This window comes from Cheilinus undulatus, linkage group 13 (assembly GCF_018320785.1).
Source record: "Cheilinus undulatus linkage group 13, ASM1832078v1, whole genome shotgun sequence".
In the NCBI taxonomy this organism is placed as follows: domain Eukaryota; kingdom Metazoa; phylum Chordata; class Actinopteri; order Labriformes; family Labridae; genus Cheilinus; species Cheilinus undulatus.
In genome coordinates this window covers 26,971,078-26,997,452 of record NC_054877.1, presented here as the reverse complement: position 1 = coordinate 26,997,452, position 26,375 = coordinate 26,971,078, and the positions used below count along the sequence as shown (strand labels likewise).

The 26,375-nt window shown below is 39.5% G+C and overlaps 1 protein-coding gene across 3 annotated transcripts in view; it reads right to left on the bottom strand.

Moving 5' to 3' along the window:
• gpc1b (glypican 1b) overlaps nucleotides 1-26,375 on the bottom strand; it is a 130,215-nt gene that overhangs the window by 10,198 nt on the left and 93,642 nt on the right. For all 3 annotated transcript variants that reach the window (XM_041802774.1, XM_041802772.1, XM_041802773.1), the window contains 4 exons: nucleotides 13,362-13,589; nucleotides 13,104-13,267; nucleotides 1,482-1,647; nucleotides 1,189-1,319 (listed from right to left, as the gene is read on the bottom strand). In XM_041802774.1, coding sequence (XP_041658708.1) covers nucleotides 1,189-1,319; nucleotides 1,482-1,647; nucleotides 13,104-13,267; nucleotides 13,362-13,589 — 689 coding nt within the window. The remainder of the gene's footprint in view (nucleotides 1-1,188; nucleotides 1,320-1,481; nucleotides 1,648-13,103; nucleotides 13,268-13,361; nucleotides 13,590-26,375) is intronic.

Sequence of the window (26,375 nt, the reverse complement as noted above, 5' to 3'; positions counted from 1 at the left end):
TCATGGCCAATATAATTTGGCTTTTTGATGGAAAAAAACCCTCTTGTTTGAATGTAAAAACAGAACTCTACAAAGTCATGTCAATTAAATAGAAATATCTGTAATAAGTTCTGGCAAAAAATATTTACTCTCTTCAAGTCAATATTTAGTAGATGCACCTTTGGCTGCAATCACAGCACTGAGTCTCTATGGATAGGTCTAAATCAGACTTGCCCATATGGATACTGCAATTTTACTCCATTCTTATTTACAAAACTGCTAAGCTCAGACAGATTGCACAGGGAGAAGCCCTTTCACAATTCAGCCACAAATTCTCTATTGGACTGAGGTCAGGGCTTTGGCTCACACTCTCCAGAACATTTACATTGTTGTCTTCAAACCATTTCTTTGTAGCATTCAGTGTATGCTTTGGCTTATTGTCCTGTTGTAAAATAAATCTTCTCCCAAGCTGTAGTTCTCTTGCAGATTGAATAAGATTGTCCAGACACATTCATTTTACCCTACCTTTACAAGCCTTCCACAGCCAGCTGCCAAGAAGCTTCTCTAACGCATGATGCTGCCACCACCGTGCTTCACAGTGGAGATGGAGTGTTTATGGTGATGTCCAGTGTTTGGTAACAGCCAAACACGGCAACTAGTCTGATGCCCAAAAGGCATAAATTCGGTCTCATCAGATCTAAGAAATTTCTCCCACTTGACCATGGAGTATCCTACATGCCTTTAGGTGGACTCCAGTCAAGATTTAATCTGAGTTTTCTTCCAAAGAGGCTGTCAAAAATGCCAAATTATATTGACCAGGATTGGTTTCTAAAACCAGTAAAAGTGTAACATATCCAAGAGGGTGAATACTTTTTAAGCACTGTATCATCTTGCAATATATTGATTAAAACAGAATTGTTCTATCATGACAGCCCTGTTATGGTAAGCTGTGTATTGCGTATCATATTATGTTGTGAACTACCTGCAATTCTCACCCATAATCATGAACCAGATATTGTTGTATGCAATGCTGCATAGGAATTGCCACTGTGAACCATGATAAAGTCAAATACTTGGTTATTTGGTAATGACAGAAAAAAAAAGATAACCACACCAAGTGAAATGAAGGGTATGCTGAATGGTACAGGTTTGCATTTTTTAACAGAGCTCATAAGGAGTATACAGCTGCATGCCAATGTGTGCCCTGACCTTGCTGTTGATGGTTTCTATGTTCTCCATCATGGTAAACATGGCTTCTGAAATGCGATTTGGAAGAGAGAGAATAACGCTTTCCACACCAGACGGGCCATCAAAGCGATCTGCCACCTGCATCATCGTGTCTACAAAGACAGAAGGAACAGTTAATTATGAAAGGTTTTACCAAAAGAACATCCATAAAGTGATTTTATGTATTCAGCACACAGTTACACCACGTGCTGAGTGAACTTTAGAGCAAAAACAGCTGAATTGGATGCATGTGTGAATGTGCGAGCACTGCCCACCTGCCAGATGCCTCCACTCTGTGTTGAGGTCAGCCTGGTTTGCCAGACAGCCCTTCATGACGTTGCTGCAGTAGTTGGCACAGGGTCTGGCTGAGGCCATGCTGCGGCAGTGGGGGCAGTAAGTCATCCTCATCATGGCCCGCATGCACTCCTGGCTTAGCTGCACCTGGAGTTGGACAAAAATAAACATCCGGATGAAAGATGGCTGTTTAATCAAGCTTAAATGATGTAAAAGTCTGAAAGATTAGAATGAAAGCATCCATTGATCAAAGTGTCTACTTGACCGCCAAGCCCTTAAGCTAATGTTCAGCACTACATGTTTTACCCAAGCATTTGTGACAACAGAAATTTCTTTATGCAGACAATGACAGTCAAGGAAGTGAGGGACATCACCTCCCATGGCGACCTTTTTTCAGTTTGCACCAGAGTTTCATTCAGTACAGTTTCCTTGGAAACCACTTTGGAAGACTTGTCTTTTTGTTTCAAATGCAATGAAAAGGGCCTGACATTCATACACGTATTCTCAGCCCCTCACTCCATCCTTCCTGCCTCTTCCATTTCTCTCTCTATCCCACAAGGCTGCTCCCCTAGGAAAGGGCCTTGATGCGTGAAAAGTGAAACTGGGTTAATACCAGTAAGCTCTGTTCACAAGAGAGTACAGCTATGCATACAAAACCTCAGGAAGTGTGTGTGAGAAATAAAGAGAGAGAGAGGTGGAACAAGCCCAGCTACGCATACAAAGCTTCTCTAAGCTGACATCTGGGCCAGCTTCATGCTTTTCCTGGAAACTGTTCTTCCAACAGCAAAGACCAAGTTAAATCCAGCTTTTAACAAATATACAGTGGAAATAGGACAACAATGGGGATTCAGGTGGGAAAATAAATCTTAGACACTTTGAACATTAGTTCAAGTTATTCATTTGGTTTAGCAAAAGTTCAAGGCTGTACTGCACACTTGGACATAAATATATAATGACAGAACAGCACAAAGTCTCGCCTCCTTAATAAGTATAATAAACATTAAATAGATCAGCTTCTGTACAGTGCTTGTCCTTGAGGGAGTCATTACTGGGTGCGCCTGTATGCAGGCTGTTTAATAACATCTTTTAATATTTTATGTTTTTATCCACTTTTTTTAGCAGGTCATAAAGACAAGGAGTTTAGATAAGTACATTTGAGGTATGACATATAACATGGCTGTACGAGTACTTCCACAAGAAAAACTGAAACTTGAAAGATTTAAACTACCAAAACTTATTTTATTGTTTTTAAGAAAAGGCAGAAAAATAGAGGGGAAAAAAATCAATCATCACGTTAAAAGAAGAATACACAGCAAAATCTGTATCGACAAATTAACACTGTCAGAGTTAAAATCAATACTTTAACAGTGTCTATGTGGGTCTGCACTACAGAGTGTTGTTTTGACTCTTTTTTAAGAGTTGGTTAACCTGGCACGCCAGATGGATGCGTTTTTACACATCCATCTGGAAAACCTTCAATACTAAGCGTTTGGGAAAGGGCAGAGGATCTGAAAAAAACTCGGAGTGTGACTGGATGAATTTTCTGTCTGTCACATCTTAACGGGCCAATCAGAGCAACAAAACACGTGACGTAGCCGCGACTGAGGTGCGCGTGCGCAGCTACTGAGGAATAACGCGAACCATGGCAATTATAGACATGCCAGCATATGACTTTTGTCATTTTTGTCACTTTCGTCATCAAAATTACTAACTGCTGTTCTCTGCTCTTCTTTAAAAGAGGAAATGTTGTCAAGCAGCTTCTACGCTAACGTTTTCCGCCATAATTGCGCTGGCCTCTTGTTGCTGCTTACTTACGTCATGACTCCGTTGCGCCTGAAAGTACTGCCCCTTGTCCCTGATTGTCCTGTCACTTTCTAACTGGGCCCAAACGGTTCAGACAGGAGCTTTGCGAGATAGATTCCCCAGTGAGAAACAAGCAACAAGTGTATCCATCTGCTTTGCAAGGTTAAGGGTTGGTACCTTAACAATAATTGTCATTATTGCCTCTTTTTGGTTTTTAATATTAAAAAATGGACTCTTCTTAACACTAATCAGTGTTAGCTCAAGACTTCTTTGCAGTATTAAAATTTACTCTCTCAGTGGATCAGTTTAAACTATTAAAATGTTATCCTCATAACACTGTAAGGTGTAAAAATCTATGTAATTAATTACTGACAAATTGTACTTTTTCTTAAATAAAGCCAAAACAATGCGTTATTTCCAGGTGTAAATTTGAAGTTTAAACAATTTTTATTATTGACTACTTGCAGCACACTTTTAAGGATTTCTAAAGAGTGACACTTTGTATTGGACACCTGTTGATTTGCAAACCACCCCTGTAGACCACCCCTTGCAAACGGCAGGAAGTCGGTAACTCAGTTGATAGCTTCACTCGTGGTGCGTCAAGATCAAAAACAAGAGTCAAAAAGAAACAGAAAAAGGAATCCCAGCAGTGACCACTGTAAAACAGGTGACATTGTAACACATCTAAAAACATATTAATACATCGAAAAACAACTGCCCAAGAGCATGATGGGAAAACTCTGGCCTCCAGATTTGAAAGAAGAGCTTCGATCAATTGACTTCCTACAGAGTTGGTCTTATGAATGCATTAACAGTCATGTAAGTCCAACACTGAGGGGCATTTATCTCAGAATGGACTTAAAATGACACTTAACTAAACTCTGAAATGTTCGACAATAAAAAAGAACACTTCAGTGTGCTGTATAACTGTAAACTGTTAACTTTTTATAAAAGGATCCACCATCATTAAGTGTTTGCAATAATTTTTGAATCTCTGGAGTTTACCCTTGAATACCAATGACTCCAGTTTTTTTGTGGTTTCAAAAGCTTTACATGGGTCAATGAAAAGCCCAAGAGTAAATTCATTACAATCTACTGCTCAAAGAAAATGTGAGCTGTCAGCTGGACTAAAGTCATCACAGTACAGCAAGGTTTTTTTATCCATGGTGTTGACTGATGAAACATTGTGCTCAGTCAAAAAATCTGGGTAGTTTGTTTCACACTATTCTTTCTTTTTCAAGACATGGAAGAATAGAGACTGGCATGTAATTAGAAAAGACTGATATATCCTCGTGTTTTTATACGGTGATAACTCTGGCCAACTTCAGTTGCTCAGGAAAGCTGCCTGTAACAAGAGAGTAGATTAATATGTGAAGAAGAGGTTTTCATTTCTTGAGGAGACTTGGTTTAAATCCATTGTGACCAGCTCCTTTTGCTTTGAGTTTTTGGCTGTACTTAGTGACTATTTCAGGGTGTAGCATCCCACATTTCCCCATAAGCATCATCAAAATTTTATCCAGTCATTTCCGATCCACAGTAGACCAAAGTTTTCTCCAGAAACGTCCAAATCAGGAAATACATAATATGCCTTAACTGGTAAATAGATCACTGATTTATAAAATGAGATCAACAGAACCTCTTGTCAGCTCTACATGGAGAGCAGCAGAAAGTGAAGTAAGTGACAGAGAAAAGCAATAACCACATTCCCAGGCTTAATCTCAAGTCATATGAGACATGAGTCAGACCTTTACTGCTGCCCTGCTTTCTCCCCTCCTCCTCCCTGCCTGGCCTGACCACTCATTAGGTTGAGATGAGTCAGTCCGATGTTTTTTTGGTAAGAGTGAGCGAAGGGAGTGTGCAGGAGGAAAAGACCAGGAATAAAAGATACAAGAGAAAGATATGAGATTCACTGATGGGCGTTAGCAGGGGAGTTAAAAAAACAGGCTGATGTTAGTGAAATACTTATTAAGAACAGACAGCCATTAATCCAGTGCCTATTATATCATCCATCCTACAGGAATACAGCGCAGGATCCCAGTTCAGGTACAGCAGACACGAAACAGTGTGCAACTCCTCCATGGTGCTAGTTGGAAACCTATGTGTTGTATATTTTTTTCTAAAAATTTAAAACAGTAAAGAAACATTAATCTTGTTGACCCAAAAGGGAAATCATCAAACAATATGGCTAAAACCACGGACTGTATATCGAGATGGATGGATTAACCACCACTTCCCCAGCTGATTGGCTGCAGTTAAGGTCAAAAGCCATGCCTTCTCCATGTAAACAGATGGGACAAACTAAGAGTTTAAATAGATACATTTTGTCAAACCTGTAGAGTTAAATTAACTTTTGTCCAATCTTAATTCTGCCAGTTTTGGTGATAGATTTTACCAAGCCAACTTATGTCCACTGACTGATAAGTGCTCATCTTGCTGAGTAGTTTTGGTTTAATGATTTATTTCAGCAAAAAAAGGGCAGATGTAGGATCACATTTGACAGCTTTTCTGACAAATATGGCTATCAGATACTACAGAGGAGGAAAGGCAAGGGAAACATAATGAAAACTAATGCTAAAGTCAAGCTACAGGTTTTAAGAATAATAACAGCCAGATCCAGAAATGTAAAGTTTTAGGACCTGGGATCAGTCGGCCCAGAGAAATCAGTTGTCTGTTATGGGTTACCCCAAGAACTCAGGGCAGAAGGTCTGGCATGACTGGCTTTTTTCTGCATTTAATGATGCTTTCCTTCATGTCAGCGAGGCTGACCAACAAAAGCACAGAGTAAGCTACAAGCACAAGTAAGAAACATAAACAAACCAAATGGGCACTGCAGCTCAGGTGATAGACATCTCTCAACCAGAAGGCTGGGGTCCATGTCTACCATCAGGCAGATGCAGGTCTAAGAACACACAGACTATTCAGCGTCATTTGAGGAGAATTAGGAAGTAGCAACACGTGGGATTTAGTAGAAGTGATCAGCCCAGATGTAGCTACAGTGAAAAGGCAGGTTTTATCAGAACTGGACCACATTTCTTTATCAAAAGAAAAGCAAAGAATACCAAGGAGTTACACAGAAAGATTTCTTGAAGTACAAGATGTTTTTGCTCTTTTCTCAATCTGCTTCAGCACAAGTTTGTTTCACCAGCTGGCTCCTTTAATAGTTAGCAACCATTGTGGCTTCTGTGGGGAGTTCACTCTGGAGCTGAGCATGCCATCATGTCATAAAAGAAACTGCTTTAAGCATTAGCATCAAACTAGCATATCATTTATCATGCTGTTCAGATAGACCAGGGGTCGGGAACCTGCAGCTCCAGAGCCGCATGCGGCTCTTTTGCCCCTCCCAAGTGGTTCTTGGCAGCTGTGCCATATGTGAAATAAAGGAAACTTTTTTTTTTTTCTAAACATAAAACAAATATTTTTTGTAGTACTATATTCAGATAGTTTTTGTATTTTATCCATTAAACGTGTATCTCTTTTATTTTAACTTCACTTTTACAAATAGGCCTATTTTATTAACTTAAATATGTGTCATATTACACCTCTATGGCGCAGCGCATACTGGCGCTTTCCTGTCTTGGGAACAAAAGTCTGGATGCGGACTTGTCACAAATGACACCTGAAGCAAGAGTTTTAAGCTCATCATACGAGTTAAGTTTTGAATTTCTGAAATCTGGTTTAGCAGCCAGGGAAGGTCGGGATGTGGAAACAACGATACCTTTCATACTAAGCTGGTGTGTCCGTTGGACTAACGTAGTGTCAGCGGAGAATATGAACGGTAATCACATTAAAAGTAGCATGAAAAGCTAAGACAAGTTCACACTTAACAGCATCAGTCTGGTGAAGAAAGAGATAATGGAGGCCAAGGGATCAATAGAGGGCTGTTTGAGCAAAACAAAACAGGCAAGCTCACGTTTTATTGTCATTGTCTACTTGGTGTCGGTGTCATGGGGGGCATTCGTGGGCCATGCCCCCCCTGATGACCCACTGTGCCCCCCAACACCACTGCACCCACTGTACAGGCCTGTGGTGCAGTCAGTAAGGTGTGGGACACAACCTTTGCTGCCAGCGCGAGTGCATTCTTAATACCTGCAGTGTTGAGGATGCACTCGCGAAGAAAACTGGACAATACAGTACGTTATCAAAATATCCTGAACATCTGGACGCAATGCCCAGTGTGCTGATTGCATTCAGACCTGCAGTCCATGCAACATGGGTTTCATGGTTATTTACATGTTGAATGATGTTTGATGTTTACTTTAAATGCTGGCGCGCCAAAGCATAGCTGTGTGCGCACGAGAGAGAAGGAAGGGAAAAGAGAGGGAGACGTTGCTTCCATATTAGCTGTGGCGCAGCGCCTTGTGTGCGTGAAATATTATTTTAGCAATGTTTTGAAGTGAAACTTGCTCTATTATTAACTGACAAACATATGTATAGATAGAATAGAATCAGTTATGAAGAAGAATCCCCCCCCCCCCCCACCCCCCGTTGACTTAATGGCCCCCCATTGAATTTAGTCAGGCACCGACTCTGTCTAATCTGCTGCTGTAAAGTCCATCATTCAGAAGACTGATACATTTGATGATTATCTAAATATTTTTGGCGTCTAATGAATGTAAGGTTCAGTGAACGAGTGTGCATTTGTGCTATAAAAGATAAGAGTGTTGATGTCTGTGCTAAAAATGTCACGTGCGTTAATGTGGCGCTGTCCATTGATCAGACCAAAACTGTATTTCCTACTGCGTTGCTGTATGTAACCTAGACAGACAGACAGCAGCACAGAGAGAGGAGATGAAGTGGAGGTTTCATCTGTAGGTGAGCAGTAGGCTACTACAATATCCTGCATTAACTCTGTCTGACAGCAGATGTAAGGAGTGTGTTTTGATGAATAAAGAAATAATGATAATGATTATATTAGTATAATTAAGGATGAAAATAAATAATCCCTTGCTGATAAATCGCACTTATAGATAGAAATAAAAATGTGTACACAGTTGTTTCTATTGTAGTTCTAAATACATAAATCCATCAAAATGAAAATTATGATTAAAATGCCAAGTAAGAATAAAATAACAACTAAGTGGAAAGTTATCAGTGAGATCAAACATATCAATGGATGGCCACATACCTTTGCCCAATCAGTTATGTCGATAGACAAAGACTTTGGCTAATTGACTACGTCACCTTCCTTCCTTCAAATGTGTTTTGCAGCCCTTCAAAGAGTTTCTGGAAGGGGGTGCGACCAAAAATGGCTCTTTGAACCAAAAAGGTTCCTGACCCGTGAGACAGACCATATTAAACCATACAATACAACTGTATAGTATGGTAAACTCTGTGTTTGTTTACAGTCTTCTTTCCAGGTTTAATCTCTCCCATGCTCCCATCCTTCTAGCAGCAAGAAGTTGGTTGTGATGCTTGGCAAGGTAACACTGTAATCACCTAACCTGACAAAGCAACCATCATAACCGATTGTTTAGTCTGACCTCAGCATTATAAAATAGGCACTGAACTCTGTCTGTGAGAATGTCTGCTCGAAACCAACACATGGTTCTGTTCTGCTGTGGACGGTATTTTCTTGAGGGATCTTTGATGTTTTTTCAGTTAACTAAAGGTGTGTTTCAATTACAGGGGTGGGGATGGTTATGTCTTGGCTTCAAAGTACATATCTAGTGCAATATGTTAGCACCCATCGTGTGGGTGTTTTTGGCTTTTCTTTAGTACAACAGGAGTAGACGAAGATGTGCTGTCTTTATATATCTTCAGGGCAAACAACAAAATAATAGCTGGCTGCTATTCAAGTGGTAATGTAGTTCATTGTCCCCAAAAGCACACAAGTTAACACATGAGGCTCATTACTTTAACTTGTCCTTGAATCACCTTCAGATTATGCTCCCTACACCTGTCAGTACCTTCTACTGTATCGCCCGCAGCTATCATGCCTGACTCTCTCTCTCTGCTTGTCTCTCCTCTGTAATTAGTAAGGATATATGAGCGACCTCTCCCCCCATGTGTTTCAGAGTGAGCCAATCCAGACTCTTCGCCTCCAGAGTGAGCTATGTGGCGCGTGGCCTACTTCCTCCACTCCCATTCCCCTGGGAATAAAACAGGCTGGATAAAAAGTTGAGGACACAGCAACTGGTGCAGCCCCGGAGCGATGCATGGAAGGAATTAATATAGTGCTGGAAAGAAAGACTGAATCTGAATGTTGAGATCGCTTTTTCTGTCACATTAAAGTCTCAATTTTTCCAAGCATCTTTGGTCTTTCTGCTTGACTTTGCTGTAAACTCAGCCTCCCTTTTACTCTTTCAGCACCTATTTTTCATGGTCCATCCAACTAAAAATTTAAAAGAATTCATGCCGTGTTTCTGATAAGTTGGTTGCAAGTTTAGACTTCGTTGAGCACAGATACATAGAGAGAAATCTTCTGCCTTCTCTAAAGCTTTCACTCAAGTGATGTAACAGCCCGTGGTAAATACCTCAGTCACTGGGCTCTTCAGTGGCGATACATAGCTATAAATAGAAGTGATTGTCTCATTAGAGTCCAATCAATCGCAGATAAAGTTACAAAAGAAAGGAGGGGAAAGCAAAGACACAAATTAGGATATGGAGCTATTCACACTAAAATGAGATAAAGGACAAAGCAGGGTGCAGCTTGGAGGAATATAAACTCAAATCATTCAGTACAGTTTCCAGGGGGAATGATGGAGGATAAAGCATTACATGAGAAAGAAAAGGACAAGAAAGGATGTTGTTTGTAAGTCTTCTGTTTTATTCCCCTCTCACTTTTTCTCACTCTCTCATTTGTTTTCATCACATCACAGTCATGTTCCAATCTGCATAAAAACAAGACAGAACTGATTCCAGGGACACAGTCTGACATACGAAATATGAATATGAAATTGAACAGTTGGTAGAAGTCTGGACCTCTTTCAAGTTGTAACAGGCCGTGACTTGGATGACTCAAAGAAAAAATAGGCACTCTGTCTTCTTTGACAAGTTGAAAACTTTGACAGTCTTTGGCAATTTGGACACTAGACAATACTTAGACTTAAAGTCATTATTCATAATGTAGTGACCCAACAGAGCAGTTGTAGGTGTTGGGACAGTTATGCCACAGCAAAGGCTCCTTGGACCTCTGGTTAGTAAAAATGTGTGTTTAAAATGTTATAATACTACATTTATTAAGTTACTGATAATTGATAGCTGCGCATGTACTATGTTTATTGCGAGATAAGCTTGAGTTCACTTGAAAATGGTAATGCTGTAAGTATGAAAATTATCACTACAGGTGACCCTAACCAGTGTGTTTGTGTCTGAGTAATAAAGTTTCTGCTAGCTTAAGCAAGATACTTACTAGTTAATTGAAGAGCCCTGTCATTTAACCATTCTTCACCTGAAAATTCAGGTTCAGTCACATATGGGAGCATATGCCAGTTCGACACTTCGCTGCATCAACCTTGGTCCTGTACTACGACAAACTTCCCCGGCACCTGGACGAGCCCACATACCACATACTGGGCGCCCAGGACCCAGTATATGGTATGTAGGCTGGTCGAGATGAAGGGGGGAGACTGCGTTTGTTGTGGAGCGAGAGGCTGGAAGAACACCTGGAGAGATGGGAAATGGGCATGCCCCAGGTTTGGAGGCCAGAGCAGCACAGGACTGAAGCTGACACAGTGAAGTGCCGAACTGGCTTATGCTCCCATACCTGACCTGACCAATATGGAATTTACTGAAGGTACAAAGTTTCCATCAGATGGTTTTGAGTTTAGGATTCTTCTCATTTAAATGCATTTTGCACACTTACAAACTCAAAATATTAAATATTTAATACAGAGGTGTGCGATAAAAACCTATTGTTTACCCACAGATAATGTGATCCTGCTCCGCTTAAAATGCGACACAGCTCATTACATCTACTGCACATTGTATGCATTCCCTCAACTTTAATAAATTGCTTTAAATGTTGGCAGTTCTCCACGTTTCCTCACCTCTACCCAAGCCGACTATTCTGAATTCTCGTGGCATTTAATCCATGTATTTTCTTTGCAGATTATCCAGCCAAGAAAATAGGTGGGTCATGGGGATGTGAGATTAATTGACCAGGATAATAGCTGCTGGGAGCATCCCTCATCCACAGTCCCAAATCTTGCAATACAGAGCACTCTTGCCTTTCCTCTAAAGACTTGTAATGACTGTTTGTATCAAAATGCCGAGAGGAAGTCCATGACTTCATTCAGAGAAGCTCCAGTGGCATGGCATTATCACTGGGCTGACATTTTGTAATTTTGTAAAAGCTGTGCTAATTATTCGCACATTCTCCACGCCCAGGCTGGGTTTAATGAACACATCACTCACTGCCCTTCAGGACAAACAAATAAGGATTAGACAGGAAATTTATACTAACAGATATCTACACAGGGGAAATGAAAATCTATGTTTGAGGCCATGATGAGATGTCTTTTTGTTTCTGTACCTTTAAATACTTGTGCACTGTAGTGAGTATAAGAAAGAGAGTCTGTAGGGGTTATATACTCTGGCTGGTCCAGGGCTCATGCCAAAAAAATCAAATATAGCATATTTAACATAGCATGCTAATTCTGCTCCTTACACCCCTCTTTTCTTGTTTTAGTCAAAACTGTCATGTCTCCAATTCATCTACACTAGTTCCATGATCCTTGTAGCTCTAGGTGAAGCAGTTTCGCTTGTCACTGTCTGTGTCTTGTTATCCTCCCGCTACCTGCTACTCTGGATGATCTGTCTTCATGGTGACTCTTGATTTTACTCCCCTGCGGCTATGGATGTGCTTAGCTTCACTGCGTTCAGGTTTTTAATTGAGACATCCTCGGGTCTCTTTGTGTAGGTGTGACACGTTCTGGGCCAGAAAGAGACATGCTAGACCAGGTTTTCTGTCTATGATGCTACAGACCAATGTAGGATTTGCCACCCACTGGTTTGAACTCATACATAAGGTAGAAGGAGAAAAGATCATATAGGTTCTGTCTCTGGCATGCATCTGAATGTGTGGCCTTGAAGTTATGCAGCCTCTTTTATCATGCTACAGTTTTTTCTACTCGTCTGCTTTATCTTCTCATGCTTACACACAGCCTGGCCTTGTAATATTTCATCAGGCAAAAGATTGTAATATTCATCTCTGGTGCAGCATCTGTTTTGTCAAAGGAAACATATATTTCTCATAGGTCCACTGCTCTCAGCACTCGTCTCGCCCAGTGTCTGATGGGAGATATTTTTCACTGCAGCATCGATACTGGCCACCTCCCTTTCAGGAGCTAAAATGATTTCTCAGTCTTGCTCTGATCTTAACCCTACTCTTGTCTTATACACAGAGGAGACCATCCCTCATGGGAGATATTAACCCTACCCACAGCCTGGGGAGACATTTTTCAGCAGGGCGCTGACATTAACTGTTGTTGCAGGGGCTGATTGTCTGAGCCGTGGGCCATGCTTTATGGAGCCTCTCGTTTTCCAGCAACATTGATCTGCCACCGCTTTATACTGTGTGCACGGACTGGTAGACACAGGCCTGAGAGTGTGTTCAGAGATGAATTCACCTTAACCAAGGAATTCCAATGAACCTTGGATGGGAGCCGGTAATATTAGCCTTACAGCTGATTAGGCACCAGTAAAAGAAATGTGAGGCTGTTACTTCCATCAAAAGCAATACTGACAGTAAGAAAAAAGGGTTTTAAATTTAAATGAAATGAGGTTATCTCAATTATAGGAATGGGGAGAGCATAATAGCAAATAAAAAGTTAAGAAAGGGAATGATGTGGAGGTTTTACCTGGGACACTTTGCGAACCACCTCCCCACTGACCACCAGCCCCTGAACAAAGGAACGGGCTGCCACAAATGTGCGAGTGACCGTCATCTTCATCATACGGGGCGTGTCTCCAAAAGGTCGTAGTGTCTCTATCTGCTTAGACACACACTCAAGGTAGTCCTCGCCTGCAATCAGAATACATTCAATGATTAAACATTTAAATATACATAATCTGCAGCTTTATCTTATGTGTATGCTGTAAAGAAACTTGAGATGTACCTATAAAATATTGCTTATTTGCCTGGTAGAAAAGCTTCTCCAGAAGCCTGGCCCAAAATTCATTAAGGACTTCTTCTAGGTTGACGTTGGATCCTCTGTAGTAGTGTTTTATATCCATGTACAGCTCAGAGAAGACCTGAGAATTCTGGGAGTATAAGGACCCCCACGATGCAGTAAAACTCTCCTGAAGACTAACCGCTGACTGGTTCAGCAACTCCAGGAAGTAACCTAGAAAAAAATATAGAAAAGAAATGTTTACAAATTTAGAAGTGCCTTTGAATCCTATTTGCATTATAAAGTATACCGTATGTTTGCACTTTTTTATTTCTTCCACAGCTTTATACTATCCTCTTCATGCATGGAAAATGTAGGTTTTTTTGTACTCAAAAGCATAAATATGTCATGAAGTTTTTCTTGCTGCATACCAACACTGCCTCAAACTGTCAGTCAACCTAAAGCTTAAATATGAGAGAGTCCCGCTGGGGGATGTCAAAGATGTGACAGTGCTTCAGTGTGCAGTATATACCGCTCTGAGTGAGGATTTACAGATATAGGGTACAGGCAAAGGCAGGCAGTAAAGCAGATAGACGGACAGACAGACAGACAGGAAGGCGGTCAGGTTGTCAGTGTTTGGGAAAAAGTAGAAGTATGCAGAAGTCAGGCTGACACAGATAAACAAAAACAGTAATAGAAACAGGTGAGAAACTGAATCACCATTTCCCTATAGTGATGTTCTCCTGCTTTGCCCAGCCCATTTATATGTATGAGGAGGACACGATATAATATATGCATTATGCTGCAAATGTAATGCAATCCAATATAACCACAGCCTTAAGAAAAACAGCCCAGTCTACAAATCATATTTAATGCAAAACTTTTATATTTGATTGTGTTGCGCTGAATGGGTAGCTGTAGCTAAAGTGATGACTCGTTATAGTGTTACATCATGGGTTTTGGGTTCTATCAAGATGCTTTCAGTCACATACAAGATTCTTTTTTGCTAGTGGCATAAATATTTTTTTTATTTCTATTTTGTGGGTAAACAATTTTTATAAATAAGGAGACCTTGCTGCTGAGAGAGCACAAAGTTCAACCAGGAACCAAATGCAACAAAAAGTCCTTCCTTTATTCAATCTATCCATCCATCCATCCGTCAACCATTTATCCATTTTATTGATCATCCAACCCTTTCCATTCATCTATCCATCCAATCACCAATCGAACAATGCACCAATTTATAATCCATAAATCAACTTGTTTACTGATTCATTCATCCATTCTGTCCTTTAGTCCTTCATGCCATCCATCATCCATACATCCCTCCATCCATCCATCCATCCATCCATACATCCATCATCTATCCATAAATACATCTAACCATTCACACATCTATTTTGCAATCAAATAAACCAATTTGTCAATCCATCCATCCATCCATTCATCCATCCATCCATCCATCCAACCATCCATCCATCCATCCTGCACCCAGCCATCCAGCATTTCATACATATATTCTGCAATCAAATCAATTATCCATCCAATGTTCCATGTTTTCTTCCATCCAACTGTCCATCCATCCATTCATTCATCTATCCATCATCAATCCATCCACCTGTCTATCCATTTTTCCATCAATCAGTTTAGGCATCCATCTGTCCATCCTTTTGTCCATCTTTCCATCAATCTGCAGACCTATTTCCGTCCATCCTGCCATTCATTCATCCAATATTTCACACATCTATTTTGCTATCAATTCAAGCATCCATCCGTTTGTTTGTCCATCTATCTAGCCATCCATCCTTCCATCCATCCTTCTGCTTTACAACTACATGTGCATATTCTGTGTGTTTGTTAATGTGTGTCTGTAGCAAAGAAATGGAAGGGTTTTGAATTTGCAGGTGTCTTATCTCTACCAGCCAAAGGCCCAGATTTGTAGGAGACAAGAAAAGGGGAAAGTCATGGCCTCCACAGGGACAACCCAGCTGGAGTTTGCTTAAACCCTAACAAGGCTTTTTCCTATTTTTATTTTGAATTTAAAAAACATCATGATATGTACAAAGTCCAACACACAACCGCACACAGAGAAACACCGAAACAACACATCTGCTTCAGGCTGCCCTGAAGATAACATATGAAAACACCAAGTGAAGTTACACACATGTGCATGTCCTGAAGACAAACACAGCACTTGCAGTTACATAACATGTTAATATGCTAAGCTCATACTGACCCATCTGCCTGGCATTATCTAAGCACCGGCCTTGGTGAATACAGTATCTGTGCTCTGTTTTCCCACTCATTAAAAAACACCAGCCTGGCTGCTTCACCCCTGTTGTCTTCTGGCGATTTCACACACAGGCCTACTTTCATCAGATGCACTGAGTTGAAGGTACTTACTTCTAATTCCACCAGCAGACAGTCATTCTGGGACTTACTGTAAATCATATTCTTAGTTTTGCTACATTTAAGGGTTATTCTGTGCTCAGAGGCTGCTTACAAAGTCTGACAGTATATGTCTAAAATATACACATAAGTCATCTTGGAGACATTCAGGGAGTTAAGCTTCATCAAATTGTGTTTTTTATTTTGGAAAGCTTTAAATCTTGACATATGAGGTCCTACAAATGCATTTCATTAGTGCCAAGACCAATAGATGATTTGTGGCGTTTCCTTTAGTTGGGTTCATGCCCAAAGTCACATCAGTGTAGGTTATATCAAAATCAGAGCTAATGTCAGTCGCATGCTTTTTTGTTCTTGTTCAAATTTTAAGATACTGTGCCTTTAAAATGTATTCGCCTTCTCGGATGTTCAACCATTTTATTGATTTTATACATCAGTCATGGTAAATGTAATTTGGGTTTTTGGAAAAAACAAACCAAAATATAATACAATCAAAACCTTATTGATGTCAAAATGAAAACAGATTTTTACAAAGAAATGCCAACTGAATAAAAATATGTCAGGTAAAATAAGTGATTGTATAAATATTCACCCCTGACCTAAATAAACAGAGGTCCAGACAATTGGTGCTAGTACTCTCACAACTTGTTGAGAGGGGATCACCTGAGTGCAAAGAATGTGTCTCAAGTGATTGCAGTGTAAAGACACCTGTGTCTCTACCTTTACAAGCCTTCCAGGGCCGGCTGCCAAGAAGCATGCTGTGCTTCACAGTCGGGATGGTGTATTTGTGGTGATGTCCAGTGTTTGGTGTCAGCTAGTGTCTTGTTTGATGACCAAAGAGCACCATTTTGGTCTCATCAGACAAAAGAACTTCCTTTCACCACAGAGTCTAACACATGCCTTTTGGCAAACTCTAGTCAAGATTTAATGAGTTTCTTTCTGCAGTGGCTGTCTCTTTGCCACTCTCCAGTAAAGCTTTGACTGGAGAAGAACCTGGTAAACAGAGTCTCCCATCTCAGCTGCTGAAGCTTGTATCTCCTTCAGAGTAGTAATAGTTGTCTTGGTGGCCTCCCTCACTAGTCTCCTTCTTGCACAGTCACTCAGTTTGTGGACACAGTCTGATCTAGTCAGATTTACACATGTGCCATATTCCTTCCATTTCCTAATGATGGAATTAACTGAACTCTGGAGGATGTTCAGTGCCTTGGAAATATTTTTGTATCCATTTCCTGACTTTTACTTTTCAATAACCTTTTCTCTTAGTTGCTTGGAGTGTTCTTCTGTCTTCATGGTGTAATGGTAGCCAGGAATACTGACTAACCAGTGACTGGACCTTCCAGACACAGGTGTATTTATAACTATCATCACATACGACACATTAACAGCACTCAGGTGATCCTCATTTCACTAATTGTGAGACTACTAGCACCAGTTGGCTGGACCACTGCTGAATTGGGTCAGTGACTTCAAAGACGGAGAATATTTATGCAGTCAACTTATTTTACCTTACATATTTTTATTCAGTTGATGTAACTTTGTAAAATTCTGTTTTCACTTTGACAAAATCAAGGTTGTATTGTATTTTTTGTGTCAAAAAACTAAATTATATTAACCATGATTGATGTTTTAAATAAACAAAAAGAGTAAAACATCCAAGGGGGTAAATACTTCTTATAGGCACTGTATATAAAATAAGCTCTGGTTGAAAACACATCATTCTCCAGGGCTTAAAAACATTGCCAGCACAAAGAAAATACATCTGTAATCTCTAGTTTCAAAGTAGAAATTGGATTTTAACCTAATATGGCATTTTAATTTTACTACATCTGCATATTGTGTTTTAATACACAGTGGAGAAACAGACCATGCAACATTGTGGTTTTAGCCTTATTTTAATAAGACAGTCACGGTGCAGGACCCAGTTAGATTGGTGTGCTTATAAATAAATAAATCAGGGAGAAGGAAAACAAGTGCATTCCCTAAAGGCAGGGAAGTTTGATGCAAAAGTTTTGAAAAATGCAGAGAAAAACCTTTTTCATAATCTCCTTATTATAGCTACAAAAGGCAGAGTGCAGAGAAATCAGCAGCTTAATGAATAAATGTAGCCTACATCTTTGAAATGACGCATTATATTTCTCAGATTATTACACTCAGTGAGATAACTGCTTCTGACATGCAGCGGCCGTATGTCCAGCATTTGTTTAGTAGCGAGACCGCCTTGCTGGATGACACATCATCCCCTTGTTCCCTGACCTCCTGTCACTCAAACTATCTGCGAACACAGCCCTGGGCCAGCCTCGAAGTACCAGGAGAGCTGCAGATACGTCAATCACACATGCACGCGCATTCACGCACAAGGCGACGCACTAAACCACGCTTCCAGGAGTCAGCAGAAAGGCACGTGCACACAAACACAGGCGCACGGAGAGACAAACTTCAAAGTGACAGCACAAAGATACACACAAGGATCAGAACACTGCACACAAACACGCACACCCGCTATGCTAGAAAAAGCCAGAAGGACTGGGAGTGGCTGTGACAGGTGCAGCTTTGCTTTTAATCCACATTAGAATTCATGCTGCTGTTTACTGTCAGCCATACTGCTAAAAGGCCCAACTTCGGGTTAAGCGAAAAGAGTTTTAGCAAAAGCAGTTCCATATAGGTGATGGTGAAAAGTTCTTTCCTGCATTTAATTATTCAACATTTCTGTCTACAGTCTGAAGGTTATTGGGCTATGTTAGTTTTTCTGTGAAGTAAGGGATCATCACATGTGGAGGGCAGATCTTGGTAAATGGTATCGCCCTGTCCAGTTCTCCTCTGCCCTTCAGCTCAAGTGAATAATGACGATCATTAGTATGATACAAAGCCCCTGTGTATGTGTATGTGCACTGGCTTTTGTGTGTAGAGATGACCTTTCTCATTCTTCATCTGTTTGTGTCTCCATGAAACAGAGAGCCACATCCTTTATATCAGCCTTCGCTCTTTTATTCTTCCCCCTCAATCCTGCATCATCCCTCAAAGCTTCACCTCCAGCTCCCCTACCTCCACCAGCATTTGCTCCCAGAGGGAGAAGTGATGGGAAAGGGGGCCTTACTGCTCTGTATATTGGGTGCTGAGGGACAAAAATGTTTGGGATTTCAATGCAGTCATGGATCGCGTAATTAAATAAAATAAAAAATAAAAAATTATTTTATCAAACTTTATGCTGATCGTCTAGTACACGTTCTTAAAAAGAAAAGGCTTCTGCCTTGAAAGCCCATAAAAAAAGCTAAAAAGTTGACTAAGTAACTTAACTGTTAACACTTAAAACAAGTTTTATCAACTGTATGTTTTAGTTAAGTTTATTTAAAACCAAAAAATATAAAATATACTATTAGGAGCAAAGCCGAGCGCAAATGAGGAATGAAAGGTAGAGCTTTCTGGGTGTTGTCTGATGCTGCAGACCCCGGATAAACACAAAGGTAAAAGTCAGCTTCTGCATGTCTCTTTTGATACGCTGATGTTATTCTGCCATGTCACGTTGGATTTATAGTGAAAGTATAAGCTGTCCAAACTTAACGTGGCTCAAGCAGGACAGCTGTTCTCTTTATACCCCCCACTCCCACGATCTTGTTATGAGGCTGCTCATTACAGGAGAGTCATTTAAAATAAAACTGGTTAGTTCTAACCTCTCCATTGATCAAAATCAAGGTTGCAATAAATAAAAAGTAATAAAAAAAATATATACTATAACATCATTAGCTGGGTTTCCATTACACTTGAAAATGCGCAAAATTGAAATAGCACAATAAAAAACTGGTAATGGAAACACCTGAATTTCGAAAAAAAAAACTAAAATATCGCTAAAAAGTTTTTACGCTTTCATGAGGAGGTTTTTCAGATGTTTCGATATAGAAATATGTTGCAGAAGTGCAATGGAAACACTTTTTCCCGTATTTACAAGTCACGGGACGTGACGTATGGTCTCACGTAACCAGTCACTCCACGACAACATGGCGCGGTACGTGTAGGCAGAAGAAGAGACGAAACTTTTCATAACATCATACTTATACCCTTATACATACGGACTTTACCTCTGAACTATCATCCGTTGCTGTCGTCTTTTGTTCAAAATTATCAAGGCAACCGCCATAGGTGTAACCAAAACCGTACCAACACGCAACAGGTTTTGAGCGTCAAGCTTCCCTGCAGCGGATTCACGCGAGATGAGATTTTACGAGAATTGCAAGGGCTATGCCCAAAACTCTCTTCAGTGGAAAAGCATTCAAAGCGCAAGTGTACCTTATCGCAATTTAAGGAATATCGCTTTTATTTTGCGAAAAACTGTAATGGACACCCAGCTACTGTCACACATTTAACTGCATTTAAATCCCATGATGTACAAATAAACTACAAATGAACTGCCACATTATAGATTCACACATTTAAGTTTGAAGGGCTGATAGCAGAAAATATTTGCTGAAGTCCACGTGTGTGTAAATAAGTTCTAACATGGAAAAACAGGCCAACAATTTTGATCATTAATATAAAAGGTTGCAGAGAAAGTCAATATTGGTGCTTAAGAGTGCTCAGAGGATGTGAGGAAGTAAAAATCTTTGGTACTGAAAATGTTTGCTTTTTTAAATTAATATGTTTTAACACAAATGTTTATAGATATGTTCTAAATTTAAAGGTAATCAATAGTCTTGGTTTAAATAATTGAGACGGCATTTACAACATTAAAATTGTATTGTAGTGAAATGCAGGTCTATGTTCTTTTTGTTAAAGAAACTTTTAATTAAATACAGAGACCTGTAAATAGTTCAATTGCAGAAGCTGTTCTTTTCTGTAACTGTGAAATTTGTGCATAATTTTGTGCATCGCCTGATATGGATTGTAGGCCCCTATATTAAATACAATTAAAATCATATGGTGGCAGATTTTTTTATATCAGGAATAGTATCATATCATCCAAAATGTCAATATCAATATCGAACTGTATTGTATTGCATAGTTTCGTGTCATATCGTATTGTAGCGTATTGTATCCTATTCCATTGTATTCTATCGTATCATATCGGGAAGTAATTGGTGATTTACACCCCTAGTAGAAAGCACTTAAAATGCTGAAAAGAGGTCAAAATTAGAGATAAACGCCAACAGAAGAAGTGGCAAGAGAGCGGCCATAATGGCAAAACGTGCAAAAGTGGAAAAAAATGGGTGCAAAGTGGCAAAAGAGTGGATATAAATGGCAAAAAAACAGCAACAATGGGTAAGAAGTGGCATAAAAATGGCAACAATTTGAGTCAAGTGGAAAAAATAAGTAAAAAGCAATTAAAAATCGTCGAAAAGCAGAAAGGAAATGAATGCCAAAAGAAGTAACAAAAAATGGGGGTTAAGCGACAAGTGGAAAATGGGCAAAAAGTGGCAAAACTGTATTAAAAGTGGCAAAAGTGTGGCAATGAAAGGTATAAAACAGTATATTTGGGTTAAAAGTGGCACATAAGGAGCCAAAAATTGCAATTTGGCAAAAATGAGTGAAAGTAGTTAAAAAAAAAAAAAAAAACGGTTAAAATGGGATAGAAATTCCACAGAAGTGGCAAAAGAGGCAAACAATTGGCGAAAATTGGCAAGAGTGGCAATAAGAGTGGAAAACAGTAAACGTGGGTTAAAAGTGGCAAAAAGTGGCCTTAATTGGCAAAAATTGGTTCAAAGTGGCAAAAAGGTCAATAAATAAATAAATAAACCCAGAAAAAAATGGGTCAGAAATGGCAAAAGAAGCAATAAAAATTGGGCAGCAAATTGAAAAGGGGTTTTTAAGTCGCAGGAATAATTCCAACATCAGAACCCAGTAATAGTTTGATAAATTTTTCAGCCCCAAAATGAGGTAACTGTTAGCCAGGATACTAGCACCAGCTCTACACATCCAACAAACATGCTCTGACATCATCAATGAATCACAACTGGGGAGGGCCCATTCTCTGGGTTTTTCAGGAGAGCAGCCAATTCTGTGGGCAGGCCTGATTAGGAGTAATAGAATATGCCAAGGAGTTGTTTACAGGACTAGGATATAGCCTGGAAATTAAAACTCCTATGAGGACTATTTAAACAGTTTTGAAACAGAGTGAAATGGATACTGAAATCTTTTTGAGCTACAAAAGCAAATCATCAGCCAAAAAATCAAATCATTTCTAAACAGCCATTTTTAAAAAGTTTTAACCAAATCCGTCGTTAGGTGTTAACTTAGTGAGTCACAGAACACTAAAGAACAGCAAAGAAAGTAAATAGATTTTGTGTATTAGAGTGTTTTATTGAGAGTTGCTGGCTTTGTCTCAGTGTCAGGGCTGTAGCCATTGAAGTGCACATTTGAAGTTCTGCCAGTTACATCACAGCCGTGCGTCAAAAGGCTGACCTGTGCTGAAGACTCCTCCAAAGGCTTTCAAAAGAATCATTACATACCATTTATAAACATTTCTGTGAACTTTATTTACGGTGAAATTACTGCAGTTATGAAATGGCATATATCACACAATAAAAGACTAAGCATGAGTTACTAAAACAAATAAACAACACAAGTAAGGTAAAAAAAAAAGTACATTGTTTACCACAGAAAGGCTCTGTGCTCTGCTGGTAGAAATTGTAATCTTATCCTGTCTTTTATCGTATGTTTGATATTTTGCTTTTATTCTTTTGACAGTATTCATCAACAGTACACTGTGTAAAGATGCTACAGTAACATTACTTATCTGTAGTAATGTTTTATTTAATATAGGCCTATTCATAGCAGGTGAGAGTGCATCAGTTCACGGTGATGTTGGCAGTAAGAAGCTCCAGAAATGTAGAAACAACTGCTCATAGGGTTTAATTTCTAACGTAAGCCATCACATCTCAAAGGATGCATTTATGTGTCTCTTATGTGTGCAGAAGGTCATTTTACAAGTGCTGCTGCTTGTCTCCACAGAGAAACTCTTTTTTCCTGGATTAAATAACGGATTCAGAACTAAAACAAATCAGAACTGTGTTATGATCTTCATAAATGTGTTTGAGGATGAACTGCTTGGTGTTAACCACTTTATGGCACATTAGATAGTTCTAATGTAGCTTGTTAGGTGACAGAGGTTGCTTAAAAATGAAAGGATGGGGTGGGGGAAGCAGGTGACACAAACGGGGAATACTTTGTAGACCACTGCCCCAGTCTGAAACAGCTGATTAAAGCACTGGAATGGCGAGGAGCGCTACGGCCAAGTGACGTCAAAGTACCAGTGCGGACCAAACATGGCGACCTCTTGGTGAGTTTAAAAGCTCAAATTTACTCAAAATGCAGATATTTAGTGAGTTTTTTAGTTCAATATAAATATGAGAAATACAAATATCTATTCAAGAAGGTAAATTTGTTTGATTATACAGGGTTCCTTTAAAGGGGACAAAGGAGAGGTCCTTTGTATGCTATGTCCTTTAACAGCTACAGCCCCAAACTGAGACGTAATTAATGGCTGTTAAAGACAGCCAGATGAGATTGTTGCCTCAGAACAATATCAGCAAGGAATATGTCTCTCTTAGTCTACAGGGGGTGCCAAAATCAAAGCAAGAGACTTTAGTATAGGCTTTGAATCATTTGTTTGTTCTTATTTTATTAATAGACTAAATATGGTGCAAATGCTACAATCTGCTCAGAATAAGACATCCTCTTTATTCATAACAAACCACATTGATTTTACTTTTAGTCAATAGAGGACAGCAGGGCTGTAAACCAGTCCTTTTGAGTTTTTCTTTATTATTGTCATCATTACTTTCTGGACTATTTGCTTTTATTTAGGACAGCTAAAGAGAGACAGGAAACGTAGGGTGAGAGAGTGTGGGAAGACGGACTGGGAATAGATTCCACTACCAGTGCATTGAGAACTGTAGCCTCAGCATATTGGGTACCTGCTCTATCCAACTGACTCAAATCAGTGCTCTCTGTTGAATTTTGTGATCTTATTGTAACATCTTTCCAGATAATTTTGTTTTACATATTTATGACTAGAAGTAGCTGATTTTAACTGAAAAGCCACCACATTTCTTTATTTCATATTTGATTTTGCTTTACTATTAAGAAAAATCCCCTTTCACTGTTGCGATTTTTCAGCTGTCAGTGCAAAATCTCACCCTGGCAGCCAAAATCCAACTTCAGGGGGCATTTGGGATGATATATTTCAAAGGCATCTTTGAATTTTTCTGACTTCCTTAATCAAAGGTAACAGACTTTGACTCATACTTACAAATAACAGCAGCACTTTGCCTTCAATATGATAGAAAATTCTTAAATATACTACTGCTACTACTCCCCATCTCCAGCCCATTATTCTTTTAATTCACACACAGACACACACACTTAGAACAAGCCAAGTCAAGCCTGTGTGTCTTAATGACTTTCTTCCTGCGGTGAGAGGGGAGTTAATGATTTCATTTGTAATCACTCTGAGCTTCACATCCAGGCCACCTTGACATGTCAGAGGCTTATTTTAACTCCAGTCCTACGTTCTCTCATCACACTGTTTCTAAACCTGATTAAACACATGCACACACACCCTGATGTGGCACAAAGTCACATATTTTAACATTTTACACTCTCCCACACTCTCTTTTATCAATCAATACTGAGATTTAAACCAAAAAGCCTCTTCCTCTTCTCTTTGTTCCTCCTCTTCTCCAGTCTTCCATCTTCTCCCACTATCGCTGAGTTATTGGCATAGATTTGGTGGTACACAGAGGTATCGCTGATGTTCATCCAGCTGTCAATCACCAGAGGGCTTTGACTGATCCCGAGTTACTTTCTCACACAGCGGTATTAACAGACCGAGGATTGTGCTATTCGTTCACAGAGTAATCCAGAATCACTTTTCTTATACTGGGAGCTTAGCACATCTGGCAACATGTGCTACTGTCTAATAAAGTTGCAACACACACACAAGTTGATTGAACAGTGCAATGTCAAACAGGCTGACAATTAAGTCATCACACACTGACAAGAAATCAACGCTTCTTTACAACAACATGTCTGTTTTGACCAAACCCTCTGACCTCCTGTGAAAACTCAGCTTTGGGCTTGTTTCCCCCGATTGGCGGTTGACTTTGCTGTACATGTGCAGGAAATTATTCAAAGCACCCAGGGACCCTGCTGAAAGACTGCAAAAATAAGTTAAATATACAAGCCAGATTCTGGCAAGGCTTGATTTCTGAGTAACAAGTAACAGGAAACACAACCCACGCAGGGAAAATGGTAGGAAAAGCAAAGTAGATATTCTTATGATGACCTAAGCAAAGACAGCTTTAGACCGTTTATCATATAAATTTAAGGACCATAAATGGCAAACTAAATGAGGAATTTGACAGAAAAACTGAGTTTTGGCAGAGCATCAGATACTGACAGGGGAGGATCTCACAAAAATGGAAAAATCAGTGAGAATGAAAGGGAGTGAGAGAAGAGAAACCAGGCTGTAAAAGCAGCAATTGAACATGTATCTCTTTCATATCTGACAACTTTAATTTCATTTGTCCATTTGATGAGTGCTCAATGATAATATTAGCTGGACGGTTCTTTGGCAGGGAGGAGAGATAGAGGGATGCAGCATAGGCCAAGAGAGGAGGAGGAGAAATCAGGTGCATTGAAATATGGAGCATAAGTATGCTAGCAGCACAAACAGTGCCAGTATTAACATTTCGAGCTCCTTTTGGGTCTGATTTGCATCACAATGTACAATCATGTTGATTGGCTGATGGATGCAAGTCTTAAGTGTATTCAAAACCCTGTCTGAGAATAAAAGGAGCTGGTATGAGGATGGATTTGTGTACAAATTAAAAATCAAGCCCACTGAGCTTTAACTGTTATCTCTATTATTTTGCCAATGCAACACCTGTGCTAAATGTCAGCAGGTTCTAACTTTATCTGCATTTAGTTTAAAAAAGTGAATTTAAGGGACATTTGGTCACGCATACAATTTGCGGTGGGAAAATGTTTTGCAAGATTGAGAAAAATAAGTGCCTTTAACCACCTGAGACCTGAGCGGTGAAACTTGATCTTAAAGCCTTAATATTTGAATGAAAATTTCCCAAAACATTCCATGCACATTCCTGAATATTTTCAAGAAAATCAGTGCATTGAACACTCATGTTTTCCACTGCCTTGTATATTTTGCATAAAATTATTTTGATTTACTTATATTTCTGGTATGACCATTTTGCTACTTTTTAACGAGATAAATTTAATCTTGAAGAAAACTCTGCTTAGAATTTTTAACAAATTCCCCCAAAAATGTATACATATATCCCCGTAAATTCAGTGAGAATGAAAGAAAATTCCCCAAAACATCCAAACAAATTTTCTGAAATTTCCATGAAAATTCTTAAAATTTTCAAAGGACATCCTCAAAAAATCCAAATCTTTCTTTTTCAAATTGCATATACATTTCCCATATTTCCATGAAAATTTGCTAAAATTTCCAAGAAAATTCCCCCGAAAATATAAAAGACATCCCAAATATCATCTATACAAAGCATTCATTGTTTCACCCTCTGAGCCCTAAGCTATTCTTTAACCATTCTGGCTTGCCTTTTGGTTTAAAAAGCTTGTAAAACATCAACCCTGTCGTGCAGA